Raw genomic sequence first — 19,741 nt, forward strand, 5'->3', positions numbered from 1 at the left:
AGCGTTTTACCGTTGCGCTACACAGGCGTTCAAAATTCATTGTCTTGTAGAAGCATTATAAGTAGCCTCCTCATAAAAAAACACAATTGAGCTGCAACAATGTAGCCTAATGGAACTTCATGTACGGTAGCATAGATGAATTTGAACATTAATTCTGAAAAATCTAGAAGGAAAATTGAAATTTGGGCTTCCAGGTGCACGAGATATTTTTTTGATATTTTTAGAATCTATGTCCAAAATTTGGTGATCTAAATTATTCCCGTTTTTCCGGTATGCAATCTACAAGTTGACATGTTTTGATGCGAACAAACGAACAAACGAACACACGAACAAACACAACCCTACTCTCTCTTATTATATAGATGAAGAATTATTATAATCGACATCAAAAGTGTTTAACATTGAACTGTCCAATGTAGGAATTCAATAAAATAGACTTTCGGTAAATGTAAAATTCTGTTCTCATGAATTGCTTTGTGCATTATAAAATATGAGCAATGTTGATCTCATCGAAATTATGACAATTCCAACTCATTTCTGTGTTTTTTTTCTATTCGATTGAATAAAAGTTTAACTCAAACAGTTATCCTCTTAGTACCTAGTAGCCCATCATAGAGTAAAAAAACGATATTATTATTTCTGTCATATCTGCTAGAATCTAGTACCTACTATTACTTATTGTAGAGGAAACGTGAAAAAAATGTTTTAACGCTACGCTCAAACTCTCTGCATTGAGACAACCAAAAGAATCATCACATACAAGCATGGAGTATCATAGCAGAGTGTTTTGTGCTCAGCTATTCCATTCTTACTAAATGTTTATAATGCGATTAAACGTGATTGGAATCGAGTCATCGTACTCCGATGTATTAATTTCATATTATATAATAAAGAATTATTATAATCGACATCAGAAGTGTTTAACATTGAACTGTCCAATGTAGGAATTCAATAAAATAGACTTTCGGTGAATGTAAAATTCTGTTCTCATTAATTACTTTGTGCATTATAAAATATGAGCAATATTGATCCCATCAAAATTATAATAATTCCAACTCATTTCTGTTTTTTTTATTCGATTGAATAAAAGTCTGACTCAAACCGTTATTCTCTTAGTACCTAGTATCATAGAGTAAAGAAAACTATATTATTATTCCTGTCATATCTGCTAGTATCTAGTACCTAACTATCACTTATTGTAGAGGAAACGCTTGAAAAAATGTTTTAACACTACACTTAAATTCTCTGCATTGAGACTACCAAAAGAATCATTACATACAAGCATGGAGTAAAGATACTTAGATTGGTTATCCTACGATACGAGTTACTTTATAAACCCATTCTCATGCGCCAAGCTTCTTACAAAAAAGTGATCGGAATCATCTTTTTGTTGCTTGGGATGTCATAAATTCGATGATGTGATATTAATGTCGTTATTAAAGTGGAATGTAGCCAATTCTTGCTTCTTATAAGTTGACTCCACATCCCCATAGGCATTGAAATAGATATGTTTGCCAGCACAAACGGATTTTGGAGGATGAGGAGGATAAAATATTTACCGTGGAGGATTGAACAATAAATGGTCGACAGTTTTCTGAATTCGGGGTAGTCACTACTCCACTACTCCGACTTCGTTTTGCTCTGCTTATGTGCGTTGGTGGAGAAATGGAGAATAACTCGGTTGAGGATACCGGCCATTAGTTGCTCGTGAAAAGAGAAAGAAAGTCTGATCTAAGAGCTCGCCCTTTCAAGAAAATAGCCTGTAATGGTTATTTGCTTCACCAATCGTCTCTTAACCGGCCATTATGGTACCGAGATAATAAATTCAACCAGTTAGGTACGGCTTCATATTCCGATTCATGATCGTACTACCAACTATATAATTTATTTATTACATCGAAAAAACTTGAATTTAGTGTCATATTGTAGATTATGCATTGATTTAATTCATGCAGTTTCCGTTGAGGAATGCGAGTGTAATTTTGTTTGTCTCATAACTCAAACTAATGAATGTAATGTAGTAGGAAATATTCTAAAGTCGGCCTCTCAGTGAGAATGGAACTCGTAGAGAGTTCAATGTATTTCAGATATATTGCAGTGATTCAACATCACTATGAACAAATTCTCAGAAATTTACTATATCAAATTGGTAGTTATAGTCCAGTCAAATGGTCGTTTTTCAGGAAACAGCCCCGAAAGAATTTTTCTCGACGGTTCTATATGTATTTTGGGGCGCTCAATTCGAATCTGAAATTTTCTGACACGCCAGAGGGCGGCATCACCCCCAAAACCCCCATAAACCCCCAACATTTCGGACTTTTTAAAATTTTCCCATTTTATCTCGTAAACCTTAAGTTTCTCAAGAAAAATCATTCTTGCCAAAATTGAAGAGAAGAATTTCCAATAAATTGAGTGGTCACGCAGGATTCTACCATTTCTGGTTCCGGAACTACGAATTTTCAAAAAAGGGGTATTTTTTAAGGGGTTTTCAAAATTATGCAAACCTACCACTTCTACCCTATACAACTTGGATATTTCTCTAGTATAGATGAAAAACCACACATCACGTGAAAGAAAAATTCATTATGAACAGGATTCCTCAGGAATTTTCGAATTTAGTAGTGGGGGGAGGGGGAATACACCCAAAAATAGAAAATCATGTCCTACAGCCAAAATACAAATTTTTCATTATAATACCTTTTCTAGGCCTTCCTAACAAAAACATACATATTTCAGCTGAAATCATCTCACGAGGGTTTTTTCTATGAGAATCACCCATTAGAATCATTTAATTTCAGTATTTCCCAGTGGGGGGGGGGGTACGTCAAGGATACGTCAAGGATCAAAACTTTAAACACGTATAACTTTTGACAGAATGATCAGATCTCCTCGTACGACAGCTCATTCTTCTCAGCTCGTCAAGGCGGTTCAAATCATATATCATAACTGAAATTTGATGGAAAAATAAAAAAATCATTTTTTAGTGTATTTTAGCCCCTAGCCCCAGTGTGTTATTTGGAAAAATAAAAAAATCATTTTTTAGTGTATTTTAGCCCTTAGCCCCAGTGTATTTGAATACACTGAAAATGGCCAATTTCTATATTCAAAACTGTGTATCTCGGTAACCCGAAATGATAAAAAATGGTAATTGGTCTTGATTTGAAGAACAGAATTTCCTCTTCCATGTGAGGTAAATAAATTTTGTAAAAATATAATCGTGAGGTAGGATACGTTCGATTCAAAAAATCAAGAAATTTGCAATATTTTCCTCATTTTAACAGTCTCGACAGTCTTTCGATAATAAACAGTCATGCAAAATGAGTTTGAGGCAACGTAGCTTATATAACATGTGAATCTCTTTCATTTAAGACCAATCGCAAGTTTCTATCATGTATCTTACTCGTTTTAGAGACTCTTGAATAACCGTAAAATCGCAGAAAAAATAATAAAATGAAAATAATCATTTTTTCAATTGGCTGCAACTTTTGAACGGTATTGAAATCAGGAAAACGATTCATGGGAGCGAAAAGAGGAGAAAATTCTTTACAACCTTGACTACTTTTTCGATTTTTTATATGAAGTGTTTCACAAGATACGCAACTTTAAATATGCAAGACTGTGGAAATGATTAACGTATCAAAAATTTTTCGCATATTAATTTTTCGCATATTAATTTTTCGCTAATAATATTCTCATTATTCTCTCATCTTATTTCAAGTTACTTCTGATTATGCTACAGTTTTCAATCTTCCAATTTTCTTATGTTGCAGTTGAAGCTGTGGTGGGAGGAAATGCGAAATTTCCCTGCAACATCAGCTCAGTCACTCCTGATGATACAATGGCTCTGGTCATCTGGTTCAAGGGTGAAATACCGATTTACAGGTAACACTCACTTTCCCACTTGCTTATTCTCAAAAATTTAATTCTATCTCAATTCAATATTTTTATAGATGGGGAATTGCTTATAAGCTTATTCAGTCACCAACACCAAATAGTTGCTGACCATGTCAAAAGATCACCAGCACCGACTTTCACAAGGTCACCAACTCGTTATAGCGTATTATGGTACTCTTCACCTTTCCTCTACTCGACGTCTTGAGCAATAGTAATCAGAAAAGGTATTCTGATTACCTGAGAATATTCTGTAAATATTGTTTAATTTGGTAGCTTGAGTTTCTTATTGGCAAATTGTTGTATCTCACTGTAATTAGATTGCCGTAGGCTAAGGATGCAAATAAATCATTTATGCTGAGAACACAAGTCCCTAAGCCCGCCAACAAGGAAAAGCCTTATAGGTTTGCTTGTTTGCTGTTGGAAATTGTAGCCCAGTTTACGTTGCATCGATAACATACTCTCTCTTCTCTCCTAAGCTTATTAGACGCAACCTACGAAGAGAGAGGAATATTGTAAATGCTATGGAATATTCCCCTCGAGCATCTGTTTTCCTACGAAATTGGCAAGCTACCGATATAATTGAGTCGAGTTATCAATAATTATTAGAATGTTGATAGTCTTACCAGATACTATTACTATGAATATTGAAGCTTAATTTGATTCCCAAAAGACTAGGCCTACTAATTAAAATGTGAAACTGAGAATAGTCCGGATTGATTAACAGTGAGAGCATTTTCGAAGAATTTCGATTCAGAAACTGGTTTTCAAGTCTTTCTCAAATATTAATCAAATAATAATATTGTTATAAATTTTCACAAAATTGCACCTACTACAAAATCGTCAATATTCCTTGAATGATTTAGTGATTATTGAGGATGAGAGAAGAATTGGAATAGATAACCATCGTGATGATGATGATGATGATGATCATCATCATCATCATCATGGTCACTAAAATCGAATTACCTTTTTTAAGGATAAAGTTAGTTTCTCATTAGACTCAAATCCATGAGTCTCCATTCAGTTACTATATTTTTGATAGTAAAACAAAGTTACTATCAAATGTATCTGTAGGCCTATCTTTGATAGTCTCTATAGTTACTAGAATCTTTGATTTAGTTTCAATCAATATAAATATGAGTAAATCTCATAGAGATATATAATATAGGGCTGTTTGCAAATTCAGTTTAAACTGAATTCAATCAGCCGGTGGTTTAAACTCGAAATGAACCACATTCTAATGAACGACACTTGATATGGATCAGTTTGAAATAAAATTTAGTTTTAACTGATACTGTGCTAACGGCACGTGGATAAATAGTGGAATGATTTGAATGACGATTGAATGAACACCTATGGAATGATTTTTAAGACTCTGACTTCCAACACTTGTAAGCTTGTAAACTCGTAACCTTCTGAACAAAATTGCGATTTTCAATGGATCAAATATTCGAAAGTTTGTAGGGTTGAGGAGAAATTAACTAAGCAGAAGTACACTGTAGTAGTTGGTTACCTTGTTACTAGTTAAGAGCCCCATGTCAACATTTTGTGTCGTTCAATTAGGTAGAACAGGAAAATAGGACCAAACTTTGGTTGTCTTCTTAGTATAGAAGGAAAGTTTTAAGTGTCCACATGAGAGCAGTGTGTGCTCAAAACTCAACAGTCTTCAAATTGGTGAAGGCTCACTGGAGCAAATGGATAAGTTTGAATTTTGAATTTATAAGTTCACAGATTTCAAAACACTGTAGGCTACTGTTACTGGTAGTAAAGTTTTAGTTTTCACTCTGGAGGAAACAGTAATTCTTTACACAAATGAATTGTTATTCCTTTACACTGCTAGTATAAAGTTCCAGTTTCCATTCTGGAAGCTATATAGAGGTAATTTTCCAATACAAATGATGAATTTCGGTCTGTACTAGTCAACTTTTCATCTGATATTCATAATATGACAAATGGGAATCATGAATGTGGAGAGATAAATAAATTAGAAGCGTGAAGCTCACAGCTATAAATCTCTTTTCAAATCTCCTCATAAGAATCCATAAAAATACTTAATACGATCAATGGCAATGAATAACTAGAATCACCATAACTTGTTGTTGAATCAGATATAACAACTGAGATGAGCTTTTTTGTCTCACCTGAATATGATATTATCTCAATAATGAAATTGCATCCTCGAAAATGAATTACTCAATCATTCAAACGTTTTCCTCGTAGTTATCCACTTCCCTTTGGCTACGTCATCTACTTCCCTTTGGCTACGTTATCTACTTCCCTTTGACTACATTATCTGCTCGGAAACTTTTTCAACTACATTCACAATCTTTAATAATCGCACATCAATCTTATCGTATCAATCTACCACTCTCTAGATACTTTTGCTACTTTGAAAGTTCTTCAATCCTTAAAAATCGGGTATTGATCTTTTCGTGGCTACCTACTACATTTTGTAGCTAACTTCAGCTATATTTGCTAATTTGAAACTTGCTGGAATTATTCATATAAATGATTCAAATCAGTGATAATGGAAATTATGTTCTCACTGTGCCGATTACTTTCTGATAAGTGGGAACCCGGACTTATTCATAGAAGTTTGGGAGAGAGAGAGAGAGAGAGAGAGAGAGAGAGAGAGAGTGAGAGACAGTTTTGAGCTATGCCTGTTGTCTACTCCTGATCATAAAATTGTGAAGTATTATTTGTGATTATCAATGAATGGGAAAAATAAATAAATAAATCACTCATTATTGATTGAACAATTATCACCAGATTGTTGTCACTAGAGAAATGTAAAGTGGATTCATTTAGTAATGACAATCCAAGTGCAGCAAATTTAAAAACATAATAATTCATCTATAAATGAATGTTGATGGAGTGTTAATTCATTCTAGTAATGACGACATCATTGCAATATTAAACATGATCATCTATCTAGAGATGTAATGTGAAAGGCTCATCCATTTTAGTAATGTCGACACCATTGCAGGATCGAAATTAATAATTTATATCAAGAAATAAAAATCTAAGTATCTTTTTTTTAAACTGCTTACGACATGTTTCGACATTCATGTCATTATCAAGTAAATGAAAATAAGCGTTTTCACTTACTGCTTGTTCGTTCACTTGATGATGACATATGTCAAAAAATGTTGTAAGTGAAACAATTCTTTGAAGAAGGATACTTGGATTTCTATTTCTTGATATTTAATAGTAGCCCTAACAGGAAAAAAGTGAAATAACCATATATATATATATATTAAAGTGAAGTCAAATCTTGTATACTTACTGTATACTTACTTGTTCGTTCACTTGATGATGACATATGTCAAAAAATGTTGTAAGTAAAACAATTCTTTGAAGAAGGATACTTGGATTTCTATTTATTGATATTTAATAGTAGCCCTAACAGGAAAAAAGTGAAATAACCATATATATATATATATATATATATATAATATATATATATATATATATATATATATATATATATATATATATATTATATATATATATATTAAAGTGAAGTCAAATCTTGTATACTTACTGCTTGTTCGTTCACTTGATGATGACATATGTCAAAAAATGTTGTAAGTAAAACAATTCTTTGAAGAAGGATACTTGGATTTCTATTTATTGATATTTAATAGTAGCCCTAACAGGAAAAAAGTGAAATAACCATATATATATATATATATATATATATATATATATTAGAGTGAAGTCAAATCTTGTATACTTACTGCTTGTTCGTTCACTTGATAATGACATATGTCGAAAAATGTTGTAAGTAAACAATTCTTTGAAGAAGGATACTTGGATTTCTATTTCTTGGTATTTAATAGTAGCCCTAACAGAAAGAAAGTGAAATAACCATATATCTATAAAAGTGAAGTCAAAATTTCATTCATTTCAATAATCACGACTCCAGTGCAGCATTAAGCGAAATTGAAAACATAATCATCTATCTAGGTTTTAGAATATCATATTTCTCTACGAATCACCTTTCTTCACGAGGCGTTCTTTGTGATTTCCCAGCGGAGTATCAAGTTTTTTTTCTCATTTTTGCAGCTATGACTTGCGAGATGGGGGTGAACTGGAGGATGCAAAGCATTGGGCTGCCGAGGATATAATCGACAGAGCTCAGTACACGGTTACGCCAGCCGACTCCTACCTCGTCCTCGAGTCTATCATGGAGGCAGATGGGGCCAGATCAAGTGTCGCATCGATTTTATCACACGCCGACTAGAAACTCTTTCTTCAATCTCACTGTAACAGGTGAGTGAAAACTTGAGACTTTCTCACTACACCTTCATAATAATCTCATATTTTCAATTTTTCAAAGAAGACGGCTGAGGATTATTAAATAGATAAGCATTTTTAGTTGAGTTCTGAATGTATTTCACTCCTGTTTGCAGACAAGATTTTTCTTAAGCAAACAGTATTGTATTCATTGATCTGTAATATCATTTGCATAATAGAATTTGTCATGTAAGTGATATCATTGAATAAAACTCTATTTGATTTGATTTGATTATAAGGGATCTTTTGACTATGTCAAAGATAATAAGGGTTGACTAAGTTGACTTGTAGAGTGTTTTTCCTTGAAAGTGAAGAATTGAATTGAATATTTCTTTTCCAACTTCAAGCCTGTTGCAGCATTCGATAATGACTCGTATTTAAAATTTTTCAAAGAAAGACTGCTGAAGATAATAAGATATTGGTTGTAGATGTTTATCTGTAGAATGTTTTTTGCAATAAGGAATTGAATGGAATATTCTACTCCAACTATACAAAAGCATCATAATCATCTAATATTTTCAATTCTCCAAATAAGAGTTCTAAATAATATTAGAAGAGATCTATTGGTTGACTATGTTGATTTGAAGATTGTTTTTGCTTGGAAGTGAAAAATTGAATTGAATATTCTGTTCCAACTACACTACATATTTATCTCATATTTCCAATTATTAATCAAATAAGACTGCTCAAGATTATAAGGTTTGATTTATTGGCTAAATATCCTGATTTGTGAAGTGTTTTTGCTTGGGAATAAGGAATTAAATGGATTATCCTGCTCCAACTATACTACAGCATCATAATCATCTCAATTTTTCAAAGAAGAATGCTGAAGATTACTCATAAGAGATCTTGTTGATTATTCTTTTCTAACTGAGAGTTGAGAGATGCAATATATTATCCCAATTCGTAGTTGATTATAGTCAATAGCTAGTACCCTTGAAATATTTTCAAATTGAAGACGACTAGTTCCAACATCTATGTCATTCTCAAGTGTCCTTTTTCGAATTGAAGTATCTCAATTCATAAGTTGAATCAGAATTGATTATAAATTTCAATTCACTTTCCAAAGAAGCTTTTTCTTCACGGATAGTATTTCATTCATTGAAGCAAATTCGAGCACCTAATTAACCGTGAAGAGTGGAGTATATAATTGCCTACTAGACTGGCTCAAATAATGGTCATGAGAACCGTTATCCAGTCTCGGCCAGTGACAGCAGAGCTCAACCTTCATTGGTCAACAGCTAATGAAGGCCAATCACAGAGCTTCTCTCATAGGGCCACATTTTGCTGCTCAATGCAATGTTCAAACGTTCAGTTTACTCGAAATTGATCATGATGTAACAAACGAAACCATAATCTCGAATTATTGTATCAATAAATTAGTGGTTTTGACAAATCAAGTTGTTTTTAATCAATATTCTGTTTCAATTATAATCTACGATGTGTATCTACTAGGATCGTAGATCTATAATCTCGTATTTGAGGTAATGTTCCGAATTGGTATAGCATGTGTGAGATGGGAAAACAATTTTTCCTAATTCTTTAGTTGCATCAAAATTGATTGAAACACTCAACTCTCTAGGAAAAACTTTTCGTTAAATGAAAAAAAAACGGTAGGCTCTTCACTCGATATTCACTTTTCACGGTTGCTACTAAGTTTCCTAAAATGAATGAAATAATGAAGTTACCGTGATGAATGAAATTTTCATTAAAAGAAGTACTGAGTTTCCTGAAATGGATAAAATCTGAGTTCACAGTAATGAATGAAACTTACCTTGGAACTTGAACTTATCAATCAATAACTAGCCGTCAGGCTCGCTTCGCTCGCCATATCCGTCTAGCCAGGGGGATCCGCCCCCTGGACCCCCGACTGGATCGCCCAAAAATGAGATCAGCGGGCTCGCTTCGTTCGCCTGCATGTAGACCTCAGCGGAACCTCTGTACCGAATCCTGGACCCCCGACTGGATTGTCCAAAAATGAGATCAGCGGGCTCGCTTCGCTCGCCTGCATGTAGACCTCAGCGGAACCTCTGTACCGAATTTTAACGTATTATGTCAATTTGATTTCGAAAAACACCTGTTACTATATCTGCGTATCTTTGGCGACCAAAATTCTTCCACCTCAGCTAAAACTGTATACTGAATTTTTTTTAATATATTTCCATCAATTATTGAAAAAGGTGAGGAAACGCAGAAAAGCTGAGAAAACGCTAATTTTGGCTAATTGGATTAATTGGTATTTAGGAGGTCCTGGATAAATGCATTTCAATCTTCAACTTGGTGCCAACCTAACAAAGTCAACTCAACTTAATGCCAACCTGACAAAATTTTTAAGTGTCCACATGAGAGCAGTGTGTGCTCAAAACTCAACAGTCTTCAAATTAGTGAAGTCTCACTGGAGCAAATGGATAAGTTTGAATTTTGAATTTATAAGTTCACAGATTCCAAAACACTGTAGGCTACTGTTACTGGTAGTAAAGTTTTACTTTTCACTCTGGAGGAAACAGTAATTCTTTACACAAGTAAATTGTTATTTCTAAAGGTGTTACTGCTAGTATAAAGTTCCAGTTTCCATTCTGGAAGCTATATAGAGGTAATTTTCCAATACAAATGATGAATTTCGATCTGTACTAGTCAACTTTTCATCTGATATTCATAATATGACAAATGGGAATCATGAATCATCTATGAATGTGGAGAGATAAATAAATTAGAAGCGTGAAGCTCACAGCTAAAATCTCTTTTCAAATCTCCTCATAAGAATCCATAAAAATACTTAATACAATCAATGGCAATTAATAACTAGAATCACCATAACTTGTTGTTGAATCAGATATAACAACTGAGATGAGCTTTTTTGTTTCACTTGAATATGATATTATCTCAATAATAATGAAATCGCAATCTCGAAAATGAATTACTTAATCATTCAAACGTTTTCCTCGTAGTTATCCACTTCCCTTTGGCTACGTCATCTACTTCCCTTTGGCTACGTTATCTACTTCCCTTTGACTATATTATCTGCTTGGAGACTTTCTCAACTACATTCACAATCTTCAATAATCGTACATCAATCTTCTCGTATCAATCCACTACTCTTTAGATATTTTTGCTACTTTGAAAGTTCTTCAATCCTTGAAAATCGGGCATCTTTTCGTAGCTACCTACTACATTTCGTAGCTACCTTCAGCTACATTTGATAATTTGATACTTGCTGGAATTATTTATATAAATTAGTCAAATCAGTGATAATGGAAATTATGTTCTCACTGTGCCGATTACTTTCTGATAAGTGGGAACCCGGACTTATTCATAGAAATTTGGGAGAGAGAGAGAGAGAGAGAGAGAGACAGTTTTGAGCTATGCCTGTTGTCTACTCCTGATCATAAAATTGTGAAGTATTATTTGTGATTATTAATGAATGGGAAAAATAAATAAATAAATCACTCATTATTGATTGAACAATTATCACCAGATTGTTGTCACTAGAGAAATGTAAAGTGGATTCATTTTAGTAATGACAACCCAAGTGCAGCAAATTTAAAAACATAATAATTCATCTATAAATGAATGTTGATGGAGTGTTAATTCATTCTAGTAATGACGACATCATTGCAGTATTAAACATGATCATCTATCTAGAGATGTAATGTGAAAGGCTCATCCATTTTAGTAATGTCGACACCATTGCAGGATCGAAATTAATAATTTATATCAAGAAATAAAAATCTAAGTATCTTTTTTTTAAACTGCTTACGACATGTTTCGACATTCATGTCATTATCAAGTAAATGAAAATAAGCGTTTTCACTTACTGCTTGTTCGTTCACTTGATGATGACATATGTCAAAAAATGTTGTAAGTAAAACAATTCTTTGAAGAAGGATACTTGGATTTCTATTTCTTGATATTTAATAGTAGCCCCAACAGAAAGAAAGTGAAATAACCATATATCTATAAAAGTGAAGTCAAATCTTGTATACTTACTGCTTGTTCGTTCACTTGATAATGACATATGTCGAAAAATGTTGTAAGTGAACAATTCTTTGGAGAAGGATACTTGGATTTCTATTTCTTGGTATTTAATAGTAGCCCCAACAGAAAGAAAGTGAAATAACCATATATCTATAAAAGTGAAGTCAAATTTTCATTCATTTCAATAATCACGACTCCAGTGCAGCATTAAGCGAAATCGAAAACATAATCATCTATCTAGGTTTTAGGATATCATATTTCTCTACGAATCACCTTTCTTCACGAGGCGTTCTTTGTGATTTCCCAGCGGAGTATCAAGTTTTTTTCTCATTTTTGCAGCTATGACTTGCGAGATGGCGGTGAACTGGAGGATGCAAAGCATTGGGCTGCCGAGGATATAATCGACAGAGCTCAGTACACGGTTACGCCAGCCGACTCCTACCTCGTCCTCGAGTCTGTCATGGAGGCGGATGGGGGCCAGATCAAGTGTCGCATCGATTTTTATCACACGCCGACTAGAAACTCTTTCTTCAATCTCACTGTAACAGGTGAGAGAAAACTTGAGACTTTCTCACTACACCTTCATAATAATCTCATATTTTCAATTTTTCAAAGAAGACGGCTGAGGATTATTAAATAGATAAGCATTTTTAGTTGAGTTCTGAATGTATTTCACTCCTGTTTGCAGACAAGATTTTTCTTAAGCAAACAGTATTGTATTCATTGATCTGTAATATCATTTGCATAATAGAATTTGTCATGTAAGTGATATCATTGAATAAAACTCTATTTGATTTGATTTGATTATAAGGGATCTTTTGACTATGTCAAAGATAATAAGGGTTGACTATGTTGACTTGTAGAGTGCTTTTCCTTGAAAGTGAAGAATTGAATTGAATATTTCTTTTCCAACTTCAAGCCTATTGCAACATCGTAATCGTCTCGTATTTAAAGTTTTTCAAAGAAGACTGATAAAGATAATAAGATATTGGTTGTCGATGTTTATTTGTAGAATGTTTTTTGCAATAAGGAATTGAATGGAATATTCTACTCCAACTATACAAAAGCATCATAATCATCTAATATTTTCAATTCTCCAAATAAGAGTTCTAAATAATATTAGAAGAGATCTATTGGTTGACTATGTTGATTTGAAGAGTGTTTTTGCTTGGAAGTGAAGAATTGAATTAAATATTCTGTTCCAACTACACTACATATTTATCTCATATTTCCAATTATTCATCAAATAAGACTGCTCAAGATTATAAGGTTTGATTTATTGGCTAAATATCCTGATTTGTGAAGTGTTTTTGCTTGGGAATAAGGAATTAAATGGGTTATCCTGCTCTATCTATACTACAGCATCATAATCATCTCAATTTTTCAAAGAAGAATGCTGAAGATTACTCATAAGAGATCTTGTTGATTATTCTGTTCTAACTGAGAGATGAGAAATACAATATTATAAATTATCCCAATTCGTAGTTGATTATAGTCAATAGCTAGTACCCTTGAAATATTTTCAAATTGAAGACGACTAGTTCCAACATCTATGTCATTCTCAAGTGTCCTTTTTCAAATTGAAGTATCTCAATTCATAAGTTGAATCAGAATTGATTATAAATTTCAATTCACTTTCCAAAGAAGCTTTTTCTTCACGGATAGTATTTCATTCATTGAAGCAAATTCGAGCACCTAATTAACCGTGAAGAGTGGAGTATATAATTGCCTACTAGACTGGCTCAAATAATGGTCATGAGAACCGTTATCCAGTCTCGGCCAGTGACAGCAGAGCTCAACCTTCATTGGTCAACAGCTAATGAAGGCCAATCACAGAGCTTCTCTCATAGGGCCACATTTTGCTGCTCAATGCAATGTTCAAACGTTCAGTTTACTCGAAATTGATCATGATGTAACAAACGAAACCATAATCTCGAATTATTGTATCAATAAATTAGTGGTTTTGACAAATCAAGTTGTTTTTAATCAATATTCTGTTTCAATTATAATCTACGATGTGTATCTACTAGGATCGTAGATCTATAATCTCGTATTTGAGGTAATGTTCCGAATTGGTATAGCATGTGTGAGATGGGAAAACAATTTTTCCTAATTCTTTAGTTGCATCAAAATTGATTGAAACACTCAACTCTCTAGGAAAAACTTTTCGTTAAATGAAAAAAAAAACGGTAGGCTCTTCACTCGAATATTCACTTTTCACGGTTGCTACTAAGTTTCCTAAAATGAATGAAATAATGAAGTTACCGTGATGAATGAAATTTTCATTAAAAGAAGTACTGAGTTTCCTGAAATGGATAAAAATCTGAGTTCACAGTAATGAATGAAACTTACCTTGGAACTTGAACTTATCAATCAATAACTAGCCGTCAGGCTCGCTTCGCTCGCCATATCCGTCTAGCCAGGGGGCTCCGCCCCCTGGACCCCCGATTGGATCGCCCAAAAATGAGATCAGCGGGCTCGCTTCGTTCGCCTGCATGTAGACCTCAGCGGAACCTCTGTACCGAATCCTGGACCCCCGACTGGATTGTCCAAAAATGAGATCAGCGGGCTCGCTTCGCTCGCCTGCATGTAGACCTCAGCGGAACCTCTGTACCGAATTTGAACGTATTATGTCAATTTGATTTCGAAAAACACCTGTTACTATATCTGCGTATCTTTGGCGACCAAAATTCTTCCACCTCAGCTAAAACTGTATACTGAATTTTTTTTAATATATTTCCATCAATTATTGAAAAAGGTGAGGAAACGCAGAAAAGCTGAGAAAACGCTAATTTTGGCTAATTGGATTAATTGGTATTTAGGAGGTCCTGGATAAATGCATTTCAATCTTCAACTTGGTGCCAACCTAACAAAGTCAACTCAACTTAATGCCAACCTGACAAAATTTTTAATTTAGTTACCAGAACAACTCTCTCTAAATTATAGTTCTATATTAACATATATGATATGGACATTTCAATTATAATTTTAAGATATTGGAATAACAAGAATATACATGCTAAAAGACGAACTTTAAACCCTTAAAAACAACCCTTAGAGTTAAAATATCGCCAAAAGATTTCTTAGTGCGCCTCTAAAGAGCCAACTGAACATACCTACCAAATTTGAACGTTTTTGGTCCGGTAGATTTTTAGTTCTGCGAGTGAGTGAGTGAGTGAGTCAGTCAGTCAGTCTGTGCCATTTCGCTTTTATATATATAGACACTAATAGCATTTCCGGTCTCCAAGGATTTTCCGGCCTACGTTGTTTCTCAAGTGTTTGAGCTAGATTTTCGGCCAAATGCGATGAAATAGCTTTTCGTGACATCTAAATACGAGCATATCGAGATGAAAGAGAGGAAGACCAGGAGGATGAGGTCATATTTGCGGGTGGGTTGTAGTTCCGACACCTCGATTCCTAGAAAGTGGATTAGCGAGCAATATTATTTTGGCTTATTCCGAGCAGCTTGTGAGCTTTTTCATCATCAGGCCGTTGATGAGTTGAGCGAATATCTGAACAGTATTCATTCATCACTGCATCTCAGAGCTCACTCAAGGGCGTGCAGGGAATTCAACTCCCAAATTGCGTAATAGTCTCCCGAGCACTGTCAACGTCCAAATTGAGCTTTCAAGCTTCATAATTACCTAGTGCTGAGTGTTCTCGAGATGAACTTAATAATCAAGAGGCTGAGCCATTACTGCTCCGTGCCCTTGTATTATCACCTGCCTGTAAAATATAAATTGCATCCTATCTACAAATAAAGATAAATGTATCTGATTATACAGATTATTAACTAAAAAAAACCATGCTCATGTAGAGCGGGAAATTCGGAAAACTCCTTCAATATTTTCAAATGACACTTCCCAGAAAAATAACAGCGAGGAGATTCCGAAATGGAGATAACAGCCTCCCTTGAAGTAACTGCGAAAAAAGGAATGTATATCAAGCCTTTTTCAGCTGGGTGTTCAATGTAATTGAAAGGGATTGAAGTTTACCGGGGTCTGCGATTCCTAGAAATATTGTTTTCAATGATATGAATGTGAGGGATATCACTCAGAACTTGGATGAGTTGAGGGCTGACTGGTGCACTCTGTGGAGAACAGGAAACCTGAAACACTGTAAAGCACCATAATATTATAGTGTGACCCGAGGTGTACTTGGAAATACGTCATTCACATCCATACTGCATACCCCATATGGATCTACATCCGACAGATTATCGATACTTCGTTTCTCGATACAGTACTTTTCGCTTCATCTACGATACATAAATATACACAAGTTTAGTTCATCAATTGTATCTATATATATAAAAGAAAAACGGCACTCACTCACTGACTGACTGGCTGACTGACTGACTGATTGACTCACTCACTCGCAGAACTAAAAATCTACCGGACCAAAAACGTTCAAATTTGGTAGGTATGTTCAGTTGGCCCTTTAGAGGCGCACTAAGAAATCTTTTGGAAATATTTTAACTCTAAGGCTGGGTTTCAAGGGTTTAAAGTTCGTCTTTTAGCATGTATATTCTTCTTATTCTCTTAATTATAATTGAAAAATGTCCATACCATATGTTAATATAGAACTATAATCTAGAGAGAGTACCTCTTCGAAACAGTTGTTAACTGGTAACTAAATTAATAATTTTGTCAGGTTGGCATTAGGTTGAGTTGACTTTGTTAGGTTAGCACCAGGTTGAAGATTGAAATGCATTTATCGCGGGAAAATTGATTGGGCACTGGTACTTCAATCAGAGCTATTCCTGGGAATATTATATTACCAGCCGTCAGGCTTGCTTCGCTCGCCATATCCGTTTAGCCAGACGTTTAGACTGGACCCCCGACTGGATCGTCCTAACATATGATAAAAATGCTCAAATGAAAAATGCAGGCGAGCGAAGCGAGCCTGCTGATCTCATTTTTGGACGACCCAGTCGGGGGTCCAGGGGGCGGAGCCCCCTGGCTAGACGGATATGGCGAGCGAAGCGAGCCTGACGTCTAGTCTGTAATATATTTTAAATAATTTTCACAATTATATTTAAAATTTTCTATTTTTCATGTATTTGATGGTTTTATCTATTCTTAGTTTATAGTTTAGAGAATATATTTTCTGTGGTTATCATAATATATTGCTGTTGACACATCATATATATATAAATAATATTGATAGCTATTGAGACACAGTTGATCGATAATGCTGGTTTTTATTGATATTGCACAATATACGAGTCTGAAAGCACATCATCCACATTGCTAAGTTTCCTTATTGCTTATATTATGCTGATAATATTCACTAACACTCTTATCTTCCATATTATTAACTAACAAGATTGAGCTCACTCTTGTCACGTTCATAAAAAAACCATGCTCATGTAGAGCGGGAAATTCGGAAAACTCCTTCAATATTTTCAAATGACACTTCCCAGAAAAATAACAGCGCGGAGATTCCGAAATGGAGATAACAGCCTCCCTTGAAGTAACTGCGAAAAAAGGAATGTATATCAAGCCTTTTTCAGTTGGGTGTTCAATGTAATTGAAAAGGATTGAAATTTACCGGGGTCTGCGATTCCTAGAAATATTGTTTTCAATGATATGAATGTGAGGGATATCACTCAGAACTTGGATGAGTTGAGGGCTGACTGGTGCACTCTGTGGAGAACAGGAAACCTGAAACACTGTAAAGCACCATAATATTATAGTGTGACCCGAGGTGTACTTGGAAATACGTCATTCACATCCATACTGCATACCCCATAATATGGATCTACATCCGACAGATTATCGATACTTCGTTTCTCGATACAGTACTTTTCGCTTCATCTACGATACATAAATATACACAAGTTTAGTTCATCAATTGTATCTATATATATATATATAAAAGAAAAACGGCACTCACTCACTGACTGACTGGCTGACTGACTGACTGATTGACTCACTCACTCGCAGAACTAAAAATCTACCGGACCAAAAACGTTCAAATTTGGCAGGTATGTTCAGTTGGCCCTTTAGAGGCGCATTAAGAAATCTTTTGGCAATATTTTAACTCTAAGGCTGGGTTTCAAGGGTTTAAAGTTCGTCTTTTAGCATGTATATTCTTCTTATTCTCTTAATTATAATTGAAAAATGTCCATACCATATGTTAATATAGAACTATAATCTAGAGAGAGTACCTCTTCGAAACAGTTGTTAACTGGTAACTAAATTAATAATTTTGTCAGGTTGGCATTAGGTTGAGTTGACTTTGTTAGGTTAGCACCAGGTTGAAGATTGAAATGCATTTATCGCGGGAAAATTGATTGGGCACTGGTACTTCAATCAGAGCTATTCCTGGGAATATTATATTACCAGCCGTCAGGCTTGCTTCGCTCGCCATATCCGTTTAGCCAGACGTTTAGTCTGGACCCCCGACTGGATCGTCCTAACATATGATAAAAATGCTCAAATGAAAAATGCAGGCGAGCGAAGCGAGCCTGCTGATCTCATTTTTGGACGACCCAGTCGGGGGTCCAGGGGGCGGAGCCCCCTGGCTAGACGGATATGGCGAGCGAAGCGAGCCTGACGTCTAGTCTGTAATATATTTTAAATAATTTTCACAATTATATTTAAAATTTTCTATTTTTTCATGTATTTGATGGTTTTATCTATTCTTAGTTTATAGTTTAGAGAATATATTTTCTGTGGTTATCATAATATATTGCTGTTGACACATCATATATATAATATTGATAGCTATTGAGACACAGTTGATCGATAATGCTGGTTTTTATTGATATTGCACAATGTCAATATACGAGTCTGAAAGCACATCATCCACATTGCTAAGTTTCCTTATTGCTTATATTATGCTGATAATATTCACTAACACTCTTATCTTTCATATTATTAAAAGTAGATGGTCATAGTTCTACCATCTAAAAATATATTCAAAAGGTAATCAGAGATAACTCTTACAATAGACATTTTTTTCAAGTGAAATTTCTCTTGAGTTTTAGCTTACCATGCATATCGTTTTAGCTTACCTTATAGCTTAGCTTTACCATAGCTTTAGCTTACCATATAGTTTTAGCTTCATGCATATCAATGAAGAAATCAAAAGTAATCCAGAACATCAAAACTATGTAACCGTTTCAAAACAAACTGTTGAATTGGAGGTTATTGATTCCCAGGGCCGGATTTAGCAATTCAGCGCCCTCAGGCCCAATATTTTCTCTCGCCCCTACTCTAGTTCTCTAGCGGAGAAAGGCAGAAGTAATTTAAGACACAAAAAGTATGGGAGTGGCTATGCTATTACAAGCCACGCCCCAAATTCAACGCAGTCTTATTGGACAATGACCAATTTCATGGGACAATAAATGTCATGTGACATTCTAAAGCAGTTTACTTCCTATTGGTGGAGAAGCTGAAGTGACGACTAATCAACACATTGTCCAAACAGACAGCACCTTGGTTTTGGAGGCTTGGACTACTTATTCCGTCACTCCAATATAAATTTCATGAAGTTTATCCAAAGATTGATTGATTGATTGAGTACTTTATTTATGTAGATTACAATATATACTGGCTTATACACT

General features: G+C 34.6%; 1 protein-coding gene across 1 annotated transcript in view; it reads left to right on the forward strand.

Moving 5' to 3' along the window:
* The window catches only part of LOC111043638 (nephrin), a 125,723-nt gene that overhangs the window by 44,093 nt on the left and 61,889 nt on the right, over positions 1-19,741 (forward strand). The window contains exons 2-3 of the mRNA XM_039426294.1: positions 3,771-3,882; positions 12,508-12,716. Of these exons, the coding sequence (XP_039282228.1) occupies positions 3,771-3,882; positions 12,508-12,716 (321 nt within the window). The remainder of the gene's footprint in view (positions 1-3,770; positions 3,883-12,507; positions 12,717-19,741) is intronic.

Source organism: Nilaparvata lugens, chromosome 4, assembly GCF_014356525.2.
Source record: "Nilaparvata lugens isolate BPH chromosome 4, ASM1435652v1, whole genome shotgun sequence".
NCBI classification, from domain to species: Eukaryota; Metazoa; Arthropoda; class Insecta; order Hemiptera; family Delphacidae; genus Nilaparvata; species Nilaparvata lugens.